Source organism: Cornus florida, unplaced genomic scaffold (assembly GCF_030987335.1).
Source record: "Cornus florida cultivar Cherokee Brave unplaced genomic scaffold, ASM3098733v1 CherokeeBrave_3.0.0_Hap2_Chr05, whole genome shotgun sequence".
In the NCBI taxonomy this organism is placed as follows: domain Eukaryota; kingdom Viridiplantae; phylum Streptophyta; class Magnoliopsida; order Cornales; family Cornaceae; genus Cornus; species Cornus florida.
In genome coordinates, this window is record NW_026775575.1 from 110,820,457 (window position 1) to 110,841,293 (window position 20,837).

The 20,837-nt window shown below is 36.7% G+C and overlaps 3 protein-coding genes across 3 annotated transcripts; all 3 read left to right on the plus strand.

Moving 5' to 3' along the window:
- Nucleotides 1–1,575: 1,575 nt before the first annotated feature.
- On the plus strand, nt 1,576–7,678 carry LOC132308559 (uncharacterized). Its single transcript, XM_059806675.1, has 10 exons — nt 1,576–1,798; nt 2,816–2,916; nt 3,130–3,261; nt 3,741–3,814; nt 3,916–4,021; nt 4,647–4,715; nt 5,440–5,504; nt 5,602–5,700; nt 7,219–7,318; nt 7,426–7,678. Exons 1-10 carry the CDS (start codon nt 1,621–1,623, stop codon nt 7,486–7,488), a joined length of 987 nt encoding a protein of 328 aa, XP_059662658.1. The 5' UTR covers nt 1,576–1,620; the 3' UTR covers nt 7,489–7,678.
- Nucleotides 7,679–9,267: 1,589 nt separating this feature from the next.
- LOC132308560 (dynamin-related protein 5A) lies at nt 9,268–16,196 on the plus strand. The gene is made up of 9 exons (XM_059806676.1): nt 9,268–10,362; nt 11,052–11,243; nt 11,352–11,558; nt 12,025–12,453; nt 12,776–13,003; nt 13,079–13,274; nt 13,853–14,522; nt 15,443–15,750; nt 15,859–16,196. Exons 1-8 carry the CDS (start codon nt 9,994–9,996, stop codon nt 15,627–15,629), a joined length of 2,478 nt encoding a protein of 825 aa, XP_059662659.1. The 5' UTR covers nt 9,268–9,993; the 3' UTR covers nt 15,630–15,750; nt 15,859–16,196.
- Nucleotides 16,197–18,959: 2,763 nt separating this feature from the next.
- On the plus strand, nt 18,960–20,103 carry LOC132308562 (VQ motif-containing protein 4-like). Its single transcript, XM_059806677.1, has one exon. The coding sequence runs from the start codon at nt 19,244–19,246 to the stop codon at nt 19,901–19,903; it is 660 nt and encodes a 219-aa protein (XP_059662660.1). The 5' UTR covers nt 18,960–19,243; the 3' UTR covers nt 19,904–20,103.
- The last annotated feature ends 734 nt before the right edge of the window (nt 20,104–20,837 follow it).

Sequence of the window (20,837 nt, forward strand, 5' to 3'; positions counted from 1 at the left end):
ATCAAAATACCACACTTTGGAGCTAATTTCTCATTCACCCGGAAGCGGATTTGAGAAAGTAAATATACCACGTTCATCTCATTGCAGAGAGAAACGCGCTCATCTAGAGATCCACAAACAATTATTAGCGGAATCTATTCCAAACCTCATCCAAAGTTTATATTTTTAATGCCCCCGTTTCCAACAATATATATATAAACAATTTAGCATCAGACCTCAATTGTTTGTTTTGCACCGATATAACACACATAATATATATATATATATATATATATATATATATATATATATATATAATATAGAACATAATATATATATACACACACACACATAGAATAAGAAAGAATAAAGATATATTTACAAAATATTTAGGAATATTTTAGTCTTTTATCTAATTATTTAAGTTAATGAGTTGTTTTGACAAAGTTGAAAGATATTTAGGTCATTTTACATTGTGTCAGAACGGTACAAGTAACGGTAGGGGTGTGAGTGAAAAACGGAAAAAAAAATTGTAATATGAGTGATAGTTATTTTAAAAGATGTTTGAAGGTGATATTTGGTCAAACTTGAGGGGGTGTCAGTGAAATTAGTCCTTAAATTTTAGATTGAAGGAAGTTTAGTTTAAAATTTGTACTAAATTTGCTCCTATTCCAAATCCAAGGTGCTTATTTGATGCCTTTAAACCTAGCACAAGTGTTATTGAAGTGGTGGTGATTTTGAGCTTATGCCATTCTTCCGAAGAAAAAAAAGAAAAAGAAAAAAAAGAAGAAATCCTTCTGTTTAATTATGTTCACAAAGACCTTATTAGCTAAAACCTTATTAGCTGATTGTCAAAAAGTAAGAGACCCCCTTTCAAGGTTGCAATGACTTCAGATTTTAGTAGATAATAGAGCTGAGAATGAACAACATTTTTGAACTTGTGGTGTGAATGAATTGCCTCACCTTGTTATGCTAGCAAACATATTAGGATTAGGTTAGTTAAATCTATTTTATTAGGACTTATTTGGATTTATAGTTCACAATTTCTTTTAACCATCTTAAGAATCATGATCTCAAGTTCAAACTAAAAATTGGCCTTTTTTAAATTTTTTTTTTCACCAAAAATATATATATATATATATTCAGTTTAACGAGTAGGAAATGAGATGAATTATTTAAACTCAACTAATAAGATTAGACATTAACTCAGGACACACAATATTGTGACATTAATTTGAAATTTAAAATGATTTTTAGTGGGTCTGACTTTTAATTTTAACCAAATTTTATAATGAGATGAATATAAATTTTAGAATATTCATCTTGAACAGGTCTAATATATTATATACCTATATGTGTACATAAACTGATAACATGTTATATAAATTGAATATTAACGATATGGGTTAGATACAGATTATATTCCTGGACCCAACTAGGGTTCCCTCTAAATATGGATCTGCACTAAAATTTGGAGGTGGGCTCAAATTAAAATGAATTCGTTATCATGCCCTGTCGGCTGTCGGGCTTGGACTATGCCGAATTTGGTTTTAACCCGATTGGGCCGACTTTATTAATACAATAGATAAGTGCACGTTTGCGAATCCCACCATTTTCTGCTAGAGGACGGAGGACCAACCCATGATGTGCGCAGTACGCATACCGATCGTCGCTGCCTCCGCCTTCGCTACACACTCGATCCTAAGGAGAACTTTTCATGCATTTGGAGCCTATCGTCCGATCGACATCAACAACAAGAGGCTTTTTTTCAACAGAACCCTTCTCTCTGTTTCTCTCACAACTAGTCCGAGTCCCTCAGGTGTGTGAATATATATATATATATATATATAGGTTTATCTATTTACCTGAGAAATGGTCACTTCATTTAGCTTAAATGTAGTACTTATCTAATTTCGATATTCCATATAGTTGATTTTAGAAGAATTTGATTTGTGGCTCATGATAACTGTTGAACAAAGAAAATTAATTTTGTATTTGATGGAAACTACAATAGACGGTTTTATAATATTTACTTTTTAACAAAATAAAGCTAAATTGACTAATATGGTGTGTGTTCCACGAAAAGTTTCAGTTAGTACTGCCTGAAACCGGGTGTGTGAAGAGAAAGCAATAGTTGTAAGTTGAAAGATTACAGTGAAGCGTAGGATATAGTTGAAAGTTGAAAGATTACAGTGAAGTGTAGGATTTTGTGGGTAGTTTGTGCCTCAATTTGGTGCACAATTAGTGTATGATGTGATTGCAGGAGATATGGCAATTGTTGCCGGGTAGGCAACCACACATCCTGTGTTTCCCCAATATAGCACCAGAAATGAAGCCTTGTGTGACAACCAGTCTTGAATGCCACTTTTTTGGGCAATTTCCCACATAATTTGCTTGGGTAGCTTGAAGCCGCTTGTTGGCTGTGCACAGTACATCCATTATGAATACTACTGAACGTCTCAGACATTGAACCTTAAGAAACAATCATTTGAGTAATGTTATCCATTGTCAACTCCAATAGCAATGGCATTTTTTTTAATAAATGTTATCTTCCAAATCCTGTATCAAGTAGCAACACGAACCTCTCCGTCTTGAAGATTGAATTGTTGCACTACGATGGGGCAATGACAATAGTTGATACCATTGACTAGTCTTATTTATATAACTCAATCACTACATTAATGACCACCATCAGAGGGATGTCATTTTGTAGAAAACCCATATGCTTAATCTTGAAGAGCAAATAAAAGTGCAGGCTTTTAAATTATAACCTCTTATATATTAGAAGATGACTTATTTAGTAATATTATTCATCCTCTATGCAATACCACTTTAGGAATATGTCATGTAGCACAAGCTATAAAGGGTGGTGATGATGTTTTACTCAACGGAGTTGGAGAGAGTGCCACTGAAGCTGTGAAGCAAATAATTGAAAAGGTATTTTCTTTAGTTGTTTACAATTTTTCTAAACAACTACTGCACACGCTCACATGTGAAGAACTTTTCATCTTTCTTGGTTATTTTCCTTTCCTCCATAGAAAGAATAAAAATTTTAAGTTCCTGGACTGTTTAAAGTGAACGTAAAGGCTATTACTTAGTTATTAAGGGAAGGGTTATTCTATTTTACCAATCTTTGTCCGCATTACTTAGGCAAACCGGGCGTCATCAAGAAGAGAAGTTCTCCATACAGATTTTCTCACACCACCTGTACTGAAGGAGTCGATGCTAGCATTGGAAAAATTAGCTGACACCGAAGCAGTCGTTCAAGGAGGATACCCACAGGTTGACCTGAAATAATAGCGGTTGGTTTCTATCTATATTACATGAACTCAGATACATGTGTTTGGGGAGGATATGTATCTAAGTATTGGATTCATGAAATACACAGCTAAATAATTTTGTTCGTTTTTTTTTTTTTTTTTTGTCTCTCCCTCCTAGAGTGAAATGTTGTTCTTGTGTAACATAAATACGAGAACTTCACTTGTTTTGAAGCAATAATGCAGAACAATTAATATAATACCATAGTATTTTGTACAATTATATTAAAAACTTGAATTATCATATATGCTCGCTAGGTGCATGTCCATCTGAATATGTTAAGACACATATCCCGTACCCGTACTCATTACCGTACCCGGTGGTGTTATGTCCGACCTGGACACTTCACACATTTAGCGGAGTCCATGTAAAATAGGTTTCTGCTTGATTTTGTGTCAAATGTTACTATCATTTAAAGGTTGAATATATTGCAAACATTTTAGGCTGAGCGCTGTCGCCTTTTGGTTGGACATTCAGAAGCATTGACAACTGTTCCAGATATAGTTGCAGCGATGAGGTGAGTCATTAACATCTCTACCATTTTGGTAATTTTAGTATCATCCAAGGTATACATCAATGAATCCTATGTTTATATCAGTTAATTGGTGCTCTTTTCAGTATCACGGGAAACTTTGGGTTTCAACCTTGTTCTCATGGTGACTTCCTTGGCGCAATTCTTCGTACAGGGATTGCTAGGGAGAAGCTAGGAGACATAATCTTGCAGGTATTATCATCATCTTTGATACATATGCTAATTTTTTTTAACCATTTGCAAGCTTTTTGTGTGAATATTGTACTATTTGAAATGAGTTTGCTTTGAAAGGCCGGGACTAGTACCGCTCAGTGAAACTTCATCTGTAATCTGATTCATATACTGTGTGTGATTACCTTACCTAAAATATGACTTCTTAATTCGTATTCCTGTTGCTTCTTTGAGATCTGGTTGCTTTAGGAAATATGCGTGTCTGTGGAATCAGTGTGAGGTGCTTTTGTTTCCATCAACTAATTTTTAGCACTTTTGAATGGGGGGAATTTCTCAGTGGCTGATACCCTTGCTTAAAATCTGTTTGATTGGTTTCCTTGTTTGTTGTAGATCAATTTGTGAGTTAGGTACAGTCATTAGACAGATTAGTTATGGCACTGGAGAGTTTCATTTTGGGTTTCCATTGACTTCACATTGCAGTATTTATTTTTGTATTTAGCCCATAATGGGTACTTGTCGAAAAGGAAGACAAAAGATCTGTGATGTTCTGCCTTTTCTTTTAAATTAATTTTTATGTTAATCATTTGCCTGCTTTAAGGGATGATGATTTGTTGGGTTGCATCTTGCTTGTCTTTCTGCTGTGCAGGGAGAAAAGGGTGCTCAAATTCTTATTGTTCCAGAACTTATTGACTTTCTGACATCATCATTGGACAAGGTAATGATACATTCTTATATCTAGCCTTTGTGTAAGCTCTTTTTGCCTTTCTTGATGAATATTAAATTTTAAGGAATTGCCTTTGTTTCTCGGAGTGAGAGTGGGTGTTAGCACAATGGTAAGGTTGTTCCATCATGAACTGAAGGGTCACGGGTTCAAAACGGGAAATGGTTCCTCTGCATGTGGAGGTAAGGCTGCATACTTCTGACCATCCTCAGACCCTGAATGGCAGGAGCCTCGTGTACTAGGCTAGCCCTTAGCCCTTTGTTTTTGGGAGTACTTTATGTTGTTCAAATATAATTTGCACTGATATACAGAAATCTTTATTTCAGCTTCATGAGATTTTTGATTGATTATATTATGGTAATTTGTTTGTTGGTTTCACTAGAAAATAATGCAACAGGAACTAATGCCCTCACCTGCCTCTGTTTTTTTTTTTTTTTTTTCCCCTTATTAAAAGTTACACTAAAGAAAATACAAAATTGAAATAATCTTGTAAATTACTATGGTTTGAGAAAATCATGCACGGAAAGGATATGCCTCAGATTATGCCATGCGAATCCATTCTAATAAACCTAGAAAAATATAGAAACTGCAAACAGGTATTCTTTCCAAATAGGTGTCAACAACCCACCTGACATATGTAAGCCATATTGCTCTATGGAGTAGTAGTTACCTCAGTAACTTCTCCAATACAGCTCCGTAATATACTTTTCTCTTGCAGGTTGGTAATGTTCCGGTCTCATGTAAAAGGATACCACTACTTGCTATTGTATATGAACCACCAAGGTCACAAACCGTTCATTGGTGATCTTTTGTTTCAATTATTTGACACATTTCATCTGGCATCAGTAATAGAATGCACACAGCTGTTTATGGTCTGCAGGACAAAGTCTTTCAAAACTATCGAAGCATCATTGAGGGTTGATGCTATTGCTAGTGCAGGATTTAAAACTTCAAGATCAAAATTAGTTGATTTGATCAGGTATATCCTATTATATTTAGATGGAATTCATTCTGAGGTTTTTGGTTTTATATTGTATTTTTCTGGTTACAGAAGGGGTGTATACCTGTCAAACTTGTCAATCTAAAACGGAAAATTAAATCATTTTGTTTCACAATTTTCTATGACATTTGTTCTGTTGCTTAATTGATGATTATTGCATCCATTAAGCAGGACACCTATCAGACTTGTGAATTTAAAACTAAAAGTTTTATTGATTCAAATTATTTTGTTTCCTCAATTTTCTGTGAAATCTGTTTTGTAACTTTTGTTGCTTGCTGGATGATTATAGCATCTGTAAAACATGCATATTTTTTTCCCCCAAATATTAAACACGCATCTTTAACTTAACAACACCACGAAGTCGTATCCTAACTAGTTGACGCTGGATGTATAAATTTCTTGCCATCCCAGTGCTTGTGAAGTGTGACCCCACATCTGACTTGTCCTACTATAGGTACCACACGGCGGTGTCTACCATCGACGATACATTAATAAATTTATGCACTTATTGGGTTGGAAAATTTTATATTCAGCATTCTATTTTTTTTTTTGGGTAAATGTAGTTACTAGTGTTATGTCAGTCTTTATAATGATGATGATGATGAGTGTTATGTCAGTCTTTATGTGTTTGGTTGTGGATGTTGTTGCTTCTTATTATCGTTTGGCATTAGTTAAATAATATTCAGAGGTTGGAATAGTTGACTTTGCCAGATTTTCACATTTTTGAGAAGTCTCCGATTTGTATATCTGTTTCCTTCAGTAATTCTGATGGTTAATGGATGATCTTGAGAATTTTTCCACTTAAAATTAAACAGTCAGATTCCATAGATTCTTCCTAAGCGAGACTTCCACAAAGCCTTAGTGAGATTTTATGATCTTCTTCTTCTTCTTCTTCTTCTTTATTTATTTGGACTACTGTACACTATTTCACCAACAACCAACTTTCTTTATCCCAATCTTTAAACTTCAAAACTAACTTTCATTGTTATAATCATGATCCTGCCTTTGAACTTTATATGGTTCCAATCTTCCCCCCCACCCGCTGTAAATCTATCATTCCAATCTTTGGATCATCTAAGTATTTGATTTTTATTGTCTTATTTGGGACTGAACTTCTCAGAAATTATGTGGCATTGCTGAATGGCATTCTTCCTTCACTCTTTCTACTTATTTTGGCTATTTGCAAGAATTGCTGCTTTCTTGACAAATAATTTGCCTTCTATGATTTTTAGAGGTTATATTTTTATATTGCTTTGGACATTATCCTTTTTAACGAATCTGATGTTGGATGTATACACCTGAAGGTACTAATTGCCAATACTGTATACGTTAAATAGATTTCACTAACTATATGATAAATTTTTTCCTTTCCACAAATGTCGATTATATTTGAATATTTATGGATCTGTAGAATATAGCAGCCATGAGCTAAGAAATGAATTGAATGGTCCAATTTATGATGGAGCATAATTATTTAATGTTCTTTCTATTTTTCAGAAATGGGGATGTGCGCGTCAATTGGACCACGGTGACAAAAAATAATACCACAGTCAAGACTGGAGACATCATCTCGGTTAGTGGTAAAGGAAGACTGCAGGTAAGCTATCAATATCGGTGAAAAATGGCTGTTAAAGTATCTCAAAAGTCATATGTATTTAGCCTTCCTATGTTTGCTGAAACTCTTTGAGTTTACCTTTGGTTCAGATAGGAGAGATAAATACGACGAAGAAGGGTAAGTTTGCGGTCGAGCTCCTTCGATATTTATAGTCTCAGCGCGAGGTGCCAACTAAAGATCATTTTCATCGAGTTTAAACAGTTGCTCCTGGCTGCCTTGCCTGTTTGTTCTCTCAGGCGCTGATTTTTTTTTCCTCCCGGGGACAAATTGGTTCTCATATAAGTTTAAAGCAAATTTTCCAAGAAAGTTCAAGTATTAAAGTGCTACTATTTAACATGATAATATTGCGTATTGTGATGCGTCCAAACCATCTCATGACTTCTATTTCTTTTGTGTCAAATATGATCAGCAACTTTACAATACTTGTTTTGTAGGCAAAGAGATTAGAAATTATCTTTATACAATGTAACATATATTTACAAATGTGAACTGAGATTTCAAAATAATTCTTCTTAAGAAAATATGCCTTAACATGAGAGGACTTTGAAAGCTGTTAAGAGCTGGATTGAATGGGTGTGGCTGAAGAAAGCATGAAGACATGGCCTTTCTTCTTGTTGAGTTTTGAAAGCTCTCTCTCTCTCACACACACACGCACGCACGCACGCAAACACAGAAAATAGGAAAGGTCTATTATGGGTTTGGGGGCCCTCAGCCCATCCATTCAAAGGGCATGAGAGCGCGAGTGCCGTGAAAGCACTCTTATAGTATACTTGTTTTCTGATTTTTTTTTTTTTTTATCAAGATATTGTGTTCTCATAATATTCTCTCTTATGTATATACACACATGAATTTGACTTAAATTTGTTTAGAGATGATTTTCTGATAAAATCGAGAGAATTTTTTTGGATGGCTGCAATATTCAGGGATTTATTTTCCTGAACGATGTTTTTCCGAAACAAATATGATTATATCGATAAATTATTTACCTTCAAACTTTCTAAGGATCACATTTTCAATTCATTCCCTTCTACAAATTTCAGTACTTTTCCAACCCTTTGGAAAGAACAAAATTGCTAAAATAAACAAAAATTTAAGTCTGAAGTATATGGGAATAAGAAATTATTATATGATTTCCAAATTATTGGCTGTAGCCCAATCATTATATGACACATTAATATAAAAAAAAGTGTTTACACTGAAATATATATATATTTATATATATATTGATGTGTCACATATTAATTGGGCTGGGACGAATGAAATAATTTCTCTTATAATAGGTATTGCTGGGACCATATGATGTGGTGGTCCCGGACCACGTAATACATGAAGATCAGCATCGTGATATATACTTGAGAAATTATTATATGAATCAACCCCATACACCTTACTCGGCTGAGTTGGTGTAATTCTAAACACATGTAATAAAAAATTATTTTTATATTCAATTCACCACGTCCGCTTTGCAACATCTCTCTCCCCTTTCTCCTCGTTCAGCCTTCCCAATCGGCTCCATCTATCTTTATTCTCGTTCTTAACTCTGAACTTGCCCTCTCTCTCTCTCTCTCTGCAACTACAAACTACAAAAGCTACAAGAATCAGAAGTTCAAAACCCATATAATTCAGTTTATCCATCTGTCTGCAAGAATCAAAAGTTCAAAACCTATTACCTATATCAAAACACCTATTACCTATATCAAAACCCATATCGGCATATCATTTCAGATTGTTCAAAAATCAAAACCCATATCTTTCAGTTTCCATCGCCCGCTGTTCCAGTTCGGGTTCGCCGTTCGCAAGCTTCAGCCGAACCCATATCGGCATATGATTTCAGATTGTTCAAAAAACCAAAACCCATATCTTTCAGTTTCCATCACCCGCCGTTCCAGTTCGAGTTCGCCGTTCGCAAGCTTAGCCGCTGTCTCTCAACTCTCAAGCTTCCCCCCCCCCCCCCCCTTCTCTCTCTGCAACTGCTAACTTGAGAATCGCGGGAGCGACACGCACCCACGCACTCCTGTCAGTATATCTCACTCGCTGCCACACGCTTCTTCTTCAGCATCGTCCGGCGGTGGATGTCCTTGGTGGATTCGTACTTTGGTTCGTGGCCACAACCGGGGAATCAGACCATCACCAAAACTGCACAATCCCTCCAACCAGTCCTACCATCACAATCTGATCGCTCACGTGATGGCCCAACCACACGCGACCCTTTTAACTCACCATCGATTTAGAGAGAGAAAGAGGAGAGAGAGACTATTGGGTTTTGAACCTCTGATTCTTGTAGATTTTGTAGTTTGCAGTTGCAGAGATATAGAGGGGGGGGGGGGAGTTGAGAACGAGAATAGAGATAGATGGAGGCCGAAAGAGGAGAGAGGTGTTGCAAAGCTGTGGCAAATTGAATATAAAAATAATTTTTTTATTACATGTGTCTATAATTAATTGGTGTAGTCTACCAACTCAGCCAAGAGAGGTGTATGGACTTGGCCGATGCAATAATTTCTCATAAACTTGGGCTGGACGGTCTGAGGAGCCTATACGAGGGAAGCCGTCAGGCCCTACTTGAATTTTTAAACTAACGGCTCACACAAGTTAAAATTCAAATTCTCTCTCCCCCCTCTCATTCTCCCTCTCACTCCTCTGCACTTTCTCCTATCCCAATGGCGACTACCAATTCCTTCCTCACCACACCAACCAAGACCCCAAGCGACAAGTCCACCTCTTCGTCCGCATCCAGAAAACACCACCAATCAACGGACGCATCTCTTTCCAGCCGATCAGCTTCCGAATTCAAGAGCCGATTCGAGGCCTATAATCGCCTACAGGCAGCCGCAGTGGCCTTTGGCGAGAAGCTACCGATCCCTGAGATTGTCGCTCTCGGTGGGCAGTCCGATGGCAAGAGCTCGCTCCTCGAAGCCCTTCTCGGCTTCCGATTCAACATTCGCGAGGTTGAGATGGGCACCAGAAGGCCTCTCATCCTTCAAATGGTCCACGATCCAACAGCGTTGGAGCCACGATGCCGATTTCAGGTAATTCCGTATCCATGGGATCTTATGATTATTAGGGTTCTTATGGTTTCTAGACTTTCATACGTTTATCAGTCTAGGGTTTCATTTCCTTTAAATTTGGGTTCTTTTACTTGTGAGAATTAAAACTTTGGCTTTTATACTTGATTGTGAGTTTGGGTTTGAGTATTATTGCTGCATGTAGTATCTCTTTCCAACTTCATTTTTTTAGTTTGAATGCTCTGGTTGGTTGCCAGGAATTGGATGAAAAAAAAGATAAAATTTTGAAACTGTATTCTGGTTTTGTTTTTGGTTTCTGAGAGAGGAAAACCCTAATCAAGTAAATTTATAGACGCATTTGGCTGAATTGAGTTGATATTTTATCCCATTTTTCTTAGGAAGTACAGAGATCCTCAGTTTTTTTCACCAACCAAACAAATTATTAGGGTTTCAGATATTGAGAATTGAACTTTAAGCCACTTAAGATGTTATAACTTTGAGAAACAACGCTAATGAGTTACTTCTGCTTTACTCGGGTCTAGCTCTGGTGGTATCCTCCTCTCACACGAGTGATTGTGGTTTCAAGTCCTCATTTGGGCATAATTGAGGGTCTGTCTTTTTGGTTTCTTTTGCTCTGTTGTATTCTGCTCTGTGTGTGTGTGTGTCAGATTCAATTAATGTGCACCATATACTGAAGTTTGCTATTAAAACAGGAGGAGGACTCTGAAGAATATGGAAGTCCCGTTGTTTTAGCATCTGCAATTGCAGATATCATAAAGTCACGAACAGAATTACTTTTGAAGAAGGCTAAAGCTGCAGTTTCTTCTAAGCCAATTGTGATGAGAGCTGAATATGCTCATTGTCCTAATCTCACCATCATTGATACCCCTGGTTTTGTTCTCAAGGTATGCTGTCATAGAATGAAGATATCAATGGACAAATGTTTGGAACTTTTGCTTCATTAAGGTTTCTTCTGTTTGCGTTGAAGTAATGGTTTGAAGCTGCATTGGCAGGCAAAGAAGGGTGAACCAGAGAACACACCGGATGAAATTCTAGCAATGGTGAAGTCATTGGCCAGTCCGCCCCATCGAATTCTTTTGTTTCTTCAACAGAGTAGTGTGGAATGGTGCTCATCTTTATGGTTGGACGCCATTCGTGATATTGATCCGACCTTTAGACGGACAATAATTGTCGTCTCTAAATTTGATAACCGGCTGAAGGTACAATTATGCAACATTTCTCAGTTAAAGCTTCGATAAATGTAATGATATGGAGAATATGATAGATCAATTACTGACACCATTACATGTCCTCCAATTGACGAGAGATGCATCAAAACATTTTACTAGATGTTATCTTCATTATTATATTAGAAAATCAATGATAATTTCTTAATTAAATGTTTAAAGCAAGTTAAGCAACTAATTTGATGTTTCATTTCCTTATTTTGATTTTGAGAACAATGATTTTAAATAAAATGGAGAATGATATATATATATAAAGACGCTGTTGTTACTCCAACAAACAATATGGAGATAAATTGTTCTGGGTTGCTTTTGTAGGTTTTGTGAACAACTGGAATAACTTTTTGTAAATGGCGTAATGAAAGAAACCTTGTTTCCCTGGTGTTGCACAATGCAATTGGTTTCTAAATGTGTTAAATTTAAATATTTCTGTATTGTTCAGGAGTTTAGTGACCGATGGGAAGTGGATCGATATTTGAGTGCAAGTGGTTACCTTGGAGAGAACACTCGCCCATTTTTTGTGGCCCTGCCAAAGGACAGGAGCACAATTTCGAATGATGAATTCCGCAGGCAAATATTGCAGGTGGACATTGAAATATTGCGTCACCTGCGTGAGGGTGTTAAGGGGGGATTTGATGAAGAAAAGTTCAGGTCTCACCTTGGTTTTGGCTGTCTCAGAGATTATTTGGAGTCCGAACTTCAAAAGCGATATAAAGAAGCTGCACCAGCAACTCTGGCTTTGCTTGAACAACGCTGCAACGAAGTCACTGTTGAACTAGCGAGAATGGACTCCAAAATACAAGCCACTTCTGATGTTGCACATCTTCGGAGATCTGCAATGCTGCATGCCGCTTCTATCTGCAACCATGTGGTGGGTAATAGTAGACAATTTATTATTTTAATCATGAGCCTCATAAATGTACCTAACTTTGCTGTTTAAGGATAGGTAATATTGAGTTGTTGAAGTCCAAACTCTCTTGTAAAACATGTTATTTTGAGAGTATAAATCAATGAAGCACATGGTTGCTCTAGAAAGCAAGTGTGAGAACACATATTCGAGTCTGGGGATAGTCACTTTGTGCAAATAATGCCAAATGTTTCATCTGTACCCAGTCTACCCTTCACAACATCCTTGATTAATAGGGTACACTGGATAAGTTTTTTTGAAACATTGCTTTTTCTGATTACTGAAGGGAGCATTGATTGATGGAGCAGCAGATCCTTCCCCAGAGCAATGGGGGAAGACAACAGAGGAGGAACAGTCGGAGAGTGGGATTGGGAGCTGGCCTGGCGTTACAGCAAACATTAAACCTCCTAATGCCACCCTTCGACTCTATGGGGGAGCTGCTTTTGAAAGAGTGATGCATGAATTTCGGTGTGCCACATACTCTATGGAATGTCCTCCAGTATCAAGGGAGAAGGTAATTTTTCTCCACAAGCAATTTATACTGGGATTTGAAGACCATAGGGTTTTTATTTTTGATAAATTGTGACAGGTGGCAAATATATTACTTGCCCATGCTGGTCGAGGTGGAGGGAGAGGAATTACTGAAGCAGCTGCAGAGATTGCACGTGCTGCTGCCCGATCATGGCTTGCTCCTCTTCTTGACACTGCATGTGATCGGCTAGCTTTTGTTTTGGGGAACCTCTTTGGTCTTGCTGTTGAGAGAAATCACCACTGCTGCTCAGACTGTAAGTATTCCTTGTGAACTTTTACCCATAATTGACAGTATGCTTCCACTTGAATTAGAAAAGTCTTAGATGATCATATTAAACTACATAAGATTTTCCCATGGCATGGGTATTCACTGGATATAGTAATAATATTAGTAACAGAATCATTCAAAAGTTCATCATTTTCTAAATAAATTATGGAATTCTTAGTCACTTATGTTTTTAATGACAATTTCACCTTCACGAGTATCAGTTACTGCCGGTTTTAAATTATTTTCTATAAAGCTAAATTTGAGTTGTAGTAAGTCTAATATTTTTATGCTCTGGTATATTGTAGCGAAGCAAAAACTTTAATTGGTGGCATCTTTCTCATGGTGTCCACGACTCAAGATCCTAAGATAGATTTAGAATAGTAATGATATGTATCTATTATGGGGAAATGAGACATGAACAAAGCAATACAAAGAAGAAGAAACATAGCCCTAGACAAGAATTTATTTCTTTCCGTTTTTTGGTTGTTGCATGTTCTTACTCAAAACTAGTTAAACTATATGCTGTCAATAATCTTTTTTTTTTATTATTTATTTTCCCTGTAGATGGGAGGAAAAATGGAGACATGGATGGGTATGTGGGTTTCCATGCTGCTTTAAGACACTCTTACAACTGTTTTATAAAGGACCTTGCAAAACACTGCAAGCAGCTAGTTCGGCACCATCTTGATTCAGTTACAAGCCCATATTCTCAGGTCTGCTATGATACTGACTTAATGGGGAGCTTCAGCTCAGGTGCAAACTCTTTTTACAGATTTAACCAGGCATCCACTGCTTCTTTATCTCTTGAGCTATCTGATGGGGGGGCAGCTTTGCGTGATGAAACTATGAGAGACCAAGAGAATATACCTCCAGAAAAGAGTGCACAGCAGACCACTCCAGGAAAAGGTGCAGAAGCCAGAGATGCACTGACTGTGCCCGAGACCCCATCACCTGATCAGCCATGTGATGTAGTTAAGAAGGAACTTGGAAACTGCATTGAGATTGGAGCAAGAAAACGGCATTCAAGAATGTTAGGCAATAGCAGAAATCCAGATCATCTGAGAGGCCAAAATGGTGGTGGTCTTCTATTTGCAAATGGAGAAATTGGTTCAAGATCAGGCTCAGTATACTCAGAGATATGTTCATCAGCTGCACTGCATTTTGCACGGATACGTGAAGTTCTTGTTGAGCGAAGTGTAACTTCAACCTTGAACTCTGGCTTCTTAACCCCTTGGTAAGCTTTTAAGATTCTTTTTCTCTCAAACTTATTTGCATGCACGTGAATATGCATATCTAGGGCTGCTTGCTTGCTGCAATGGTATGCATATCCAGATAAACATCTGAATGCAGAATACATTGTAAGATAATAATAATTATTGTAGCACCCACCTTACTGACTATTGTACTGCACCGTTGACTCCTAATGGCACCCTCTCGAGGAGGAATATGTTCTGTCTTTTTCCAGAATACAAGGTGCACAGAACAATTTCCGTCTTATTTTTTTTATTTATTTATTTTTCATTCCTTACTGTTTTGGGCTTTAAAGAACTAGTTGGTTTTGGTTTAGTTTGGCTGACCAGGCTTTTTTTTTGTTTTTTTTGATAAGTCGGCTGACCAGGCTATATTACTAAATATCTATTGACATGCTTCAGGCAACCTTTTTTCATTTAAATATTGACTTCTACCATTTCCGTTACACATTCACAAACGAATTGAATATGAATTTATGCTTGCTCATTGATTCTCTTGCTTTAAATTGTGAGACAATGTGGCTATTCTGTTGGCATTGATCAGGTCTGTTTTCTAGACATTCAGTTGAAATTGGGCTGTAAATTCTGTGGAGAAATGTATTTTCAAATTTAAGATGTCCTAGTGTGTCATCTAGGTGGAAATCCTTGGTTCCTTGATATTTATATATATATATATATATATATATATATATTTGTATATGCCAGATTGAACCAATCAAATTTCATCCTACTCATCTGAGCCAAACTTTATTGTATTTCCAGTAAGATTGGCATTGGGACCATCATTTTGCGCTCTCCGAACTAAACTTGTTCTATGTTATTTAAGTTCAATTATTCTGTTGATACCACAATAGATAGTTAATTATTAGCAATTTATTCTTATCTTATTTTCTTATTTATGCAGCCGGGATCGGCTAGTGGTAGCACTCGGACTGGATTTGTTTGCTGCAAGTGATGAGAAATTCATGGATATGTTTGTTGCACCTGGAGCAATTGACATCCTTCAGAGTGAGCGGCAGTCTATTCAGAAGCGTCAGAAAATACTTCATTCTTGCTTGAATGAGTTCAAAAGTGTGGCGCGGGCACTTTGATCAATACCCTTTCTCTTTAAACAAAGTTTCATAGACCATTAGAAGGGAATCTGTGAAGGTTTTTAACATGGTCAACCAATATGAAATTTTCAACGCGGCTTTCATAACATTCTCTATCATGGTGAGTTAGTTGCTTGTGTTTGGTTCCATAAAAAGACTTCACTTTTACCAATTGTGAGTGAACTTATTAGTGATTTTTTTATTTTTTATTTTGTTGTTGTGTGCACAGATTATTCTTCCTTTGACTCCATGAAAGCAAAAGAAGAGGCTCCAGAGGATTCACATCTAGTGAACATTTACTCTTTAGGAGTTTCATATAGTATCTTGTCTCGAGGTGAGTTGCTTCCGTTTGGTTTATTCAAGACGATGATTTAGTTTTTCAATTTGATTGTACTTCGAGTGGAACTGAAACAATTACTTATGTGAATTTACTTTTAAGAATGAAGCTTTTATAAAACTAAATTATAAAAGCACTTGGATCATTAGTTCTCCTAGGCTGTTTCAATGGACTATCACACAAATTATGTCTGTCACTTAATTTTTAAGCATTGCTTCTCTTTCTGGTCTCTCTATATGGAAATGATGAATTTGTGGTCACCTGCTATTTTAACTTCAAATCCAAGTAATGCTCACTTTCTTGTGTAATATTCAAACACAACACTAACCCATAAAACATAATGTTGAAAATGAGCATTTCTTGAAGAGCTCTCTCTCTCTCTCTCTCTCTCTCTCTCTCTCTCTAATACTTTAAAGAACACAGAGAGACTAAAATAATAACATATACCTACTGTAAAATGGTCCCCCCATTCCAGCTCCAATAGTCCAACGTCCCCATTACCAGGAACCTAGTCCAACAATATAAAATTATATAGGGAATTTTATATTCTCATCCCTCCCATATATCATATTTCCCATTTGCCCCTCCTATGCCTTCTCATACTTGACATAATGCATGGCACTCTCTCTCTCTCTCTTCCTCTTATGCTTTGCTATGAAGCATGAAACCACCTCCCCTTGATACTACAGATTTTGAAATAAAAAATAAAATCAAGTAAATAAAAAACCCTTTTTTATTTTTTCAAAAATTGAAACAAATTGTTTTGTATATGTTGACAGGACTCAATTCAAATTGGTTTTTTGGCAATGCCCTTGATTGAATTGCCTCTTTAAGTTGAAAATTGATTGGAATTTATAGTGAGTGGCCGGTTCAAACATGTGCCCACTGCCCAGACAGAAGACTGAGTTTTAGGCGGACCCTACTAGGGTTAAGTATTAAAGTAGTAGGATTCTCCTAATGTTGTCACTATTCCAAACAAATAACCACAAAAAAAATGCCAACCAATGCAAACATTGTTTATATACTTCTTAGTCAAGCCGGGCCAATCAAAGTTTATATTATCTGTGTTAATATTCTTTACATAATTTTCAACCATTCACTATATATATATATATATATATATATATATGTATGTATGTATGTATATAAAGTAGTCAATAAAGAATGACCTATATGTCATCATGTGAAAAGCTTAAAAGCACCCAAGTTAAATGGGATTTAAGATGTCTTCAATTTCTTTTTCTTTTGGGTTACAATTTCAAAGGTAGTCGATCTTATCATTATAGATGTAGGATTTGAAAAGGAAAAATTGCAACTAACGTGGAATCATTGTCATCACTACATGAAAAATGATTGTTCACTGCATTTCAACTGTCCAAAAATTTCACTTTCTAGCTTCAAAATAAATTACTCGAAGTCGGTTTGCAAAATGTCTGCGGGATCGAAAGTCCAAGTTCTACAACGTACATGCATCTAATAAATGTCACACTAAAAGCCATGGACATTATACTTTCCTACCCTCCCTCTCTCTCTCTCTCATCAGCTTCCATGTCGCAGTCTCACTCATCTTATCTTTGACATCTTTTTGCTTCCTTTTGTTGATGTGACGATGAGAATAAATTTATAGTAACAAACTTTGAAAACTCAGAAGCATTTTAACGTAGACAGTTTTGCGATTTTAAGTTCCTTTACTTTCTGTTTTCTAAATTTTGAACTTTTTCTGCCAACGACCGGATCTTCTCTGTTACAAAATCTTACCGTACTTTCCAATGCATTGACAACTCTATTAGATAGAGTGAACAACACTCTTCAATCAGTAATGATGTTTGAAACTTTTTTTTTTTTTTTGGTTTTTTTATGATGTTGAACCTTTAAAATAAGAGGTATTGCATATTTGATCGCAGTTAAAAATATATATATATAATTTAACAATCCCAAAAATGAGAGTACTTTGAAAAAACTTGTCTTAAATGTTTGTCTACTGAGCATTGCTTTCTTTGCAATCAGTATAATAATAAAAAGTCATAGTAACAAATCTGGGGATAGAAATTCAAGAGTAGCAAAAGAAAAATCCAAGTATGAGTCAGAATTCATTTTTTCCTTCCACCACCTGAGTAGTAGATGGAGTGGTCCTCAACAATGCTTTTAATCTTTGCACAACTTGTGATTCCTTTTGGCAATAGGTAATAAAATTGGACCCTTTTAGGTCATTCTAAATATATTACTATTTTACTGCATGCTGTATAAATGATCTCACCGTCTCCATACTTTGGTAAAAAAAAAAAAATTATTTTTTTCCAATTACGAATAAAAAAAATAATAAATAATTTTTTTTATTTTAAAAAGAGAAAATTACATATAAATGGAGTCAAAGTTTCATATTTACTTAGAGACTGGGTCAAAGTTCCATATTTCTTATAAATGGATTGCTGAGGTGGCACATGATTTTTTACTGTTTAAAAAATTGTGGTGCCTAAAATGCCCTTCCCTAATAAAAAAAGTAGTACCTTCAGTTCAAAAAAGTAGTACCTTCAGTTCAAAAAAGTAGTACCTTCGGAGAAAAAGTAGTACCTTCGCGAGTGTTTAAAAAACATGGTACCTGGACGCCAAAAAGTAGTACCTTCAGTTCAAAAAAGTAGTACCTTCGAAGAAAAAGTAGTACCTTCGCGGAAGGGTATTTTAGGCATCACAATTTCTAAACAGTAAAAAACCATGTGCCACCTCAGCAATCCATTTTAAAAAAATATAAAACTTTGACTCAGCCTCTAAGTAAATATGGAACTTTAACTCCATTTATATGTAATTTTCCCTTTTAAAAACGGAATATCTGAATCCCAAACACACGCAAGAGAGTATGAAGTAGGGGGCTCTGAAGTCAAAGCTGAAATGTGTGGAGATTGAAATTTCCTAATACTAGCCACTTGATGCTGATGGACCAAATTCCCAATACAACCAATGCCCTCTCGCTTTTTATTATCTCAGAGACCGTTGGGTTGCATTTTCTCGGTAACCAATCAATGCCACCCAACCCCACCAAAAAGCAAAAAACAAAGAAAGAAAAACAAGAGCGAGAAAAAAAAGTTTAGAGAGAGAGAGAGAGAGACAGAGAGAGGCGCAACAAAACAATAGCAAATAAGCAACTCCCTTCTCACCAAGCCTTGTTTTTCACTCATCCATCTCTTTTTCTCCACCCAACCCACGGCCCGAGCCTGTCCCTCTTTCTCTCTCTAGACAGACAGAGGTGGCTGGGGAGTTAGAGAGAGAGAGAGACTCATCGATGGAGATCACCTCTACCTCCAGAGCTCAGGAGAGAGAAAACCCATCTCCCATTAACTCCCCACACAGCAATGGAAGCAGCAGCAACAGCAATGGAGTCCAATTTCAAACCCCAAAACCCATCTCTAGATGTGAAGTCAATCCATACCCAACTACCTTTGTCCAAGCAGACACCACTTCATTCAAACAGGTAGTTCAGATGCTCACCGGATCGTCCGACACGGCCAAGCATGTCTCCAAAACGCCCCACTCCGATCCACCACCGTCCAAGAATTGCATACCACCAATCAGGAGTGGACAAAAGAAACAGGGTTTCAAGCTCTACGAAAGAAGGAACCAGCTCAAGAACAGCCTCATGATCAGCCCTTCCATGCCCGGCTTTGCTCAAAATCCCGGCTTTTCGCCACGCAAACCGGAGATCTTGTCGCCCAGCATACTTGACTTCCCTTCTCTTGTGCTCAGTCCGGTCACGCCATTGATTGAAGAGGCATTAAACAAGTCTTCCCCTTCCACCGGGAATTCGTCCGAGGAAGAGAGGGCCATTGCCGAAAAGGGTTTCTATATGCATCCGTCGCCGGCGACGACGCCCAGGGACTCCGAGCCACGGCTTCTGCCATTGTTTCCGGTGTCCTCCCCACGAGTTCCCGGGTCTTCTTCTTGATTAATGAACGGTATATGTATGTGAGGGTACGTGAGTAATTCGTTGAGAGGAGGAGGGACTAATGAGTGTTGGAATGGATTGGAGAGACAGGTGGACAAAGATCTTTGCTTCAATTGTACAATTTGATCTCTTTCACTTCCATTGTTCCAAGTAAAGTTAAGGTCTGTTAATTTTCATTGCTTTTGAGTTTTTCTTTTTTAGCTCTTGTTTTATTTTTACTTCTCATTGCATCAGCATCAGAACCACCAACCAGAGATGAAAATCTTGAAATAATCTCTCTCTCTCTCTCTCTCTATATATATATATATATCTTAAACTGATGTTCTTTCATGTCCAATTCAGTTGTTTTTCTGTGTTTGTGTGTTAAAACAAAAAGTCATTTAGGTTTTAGGGGTTAAAGAAATGTTAATGAGTAATGGGTAGGATCAATTCATATTCTCTGCATATATGCACATTACACTCATGAATTTAAAATGCTAATGGAAGGTGGGAGTATCAAATTCTGAATTCACATGGATGAAACAATGTCAGTGGGTGGTATCAAATTCATTCATTTTCATTACTTCATCTATATTCAAACTACCTTAGATACTTCCCACACACATTCACACAAAGTACAAGAACATGACTGTGTGTGTGTGTGTGTGTGAGAGAGAGAGAGATGTTTTTAGTCTTGATGGACTAATGAAAACTCGCAGAAAGATCCTTTCCTTCGTGATAATGGCCCACTTAAAAGATATTTTTGCAGACCAACCATTTGTAAGATCTGATAATTTTGGGCATCTGATCTCTTGACCTTTTTTATTTATTTATTTATTTATTTTAAATTTGGGTAAAAAAAATCTGATCTCGACTGTTACATGACTAGTTCTGCTAAAACTTTTCACTGTTCCATTACTGAGTTGGGTTTTGCTTAGAATCTTAGGTATCTAAG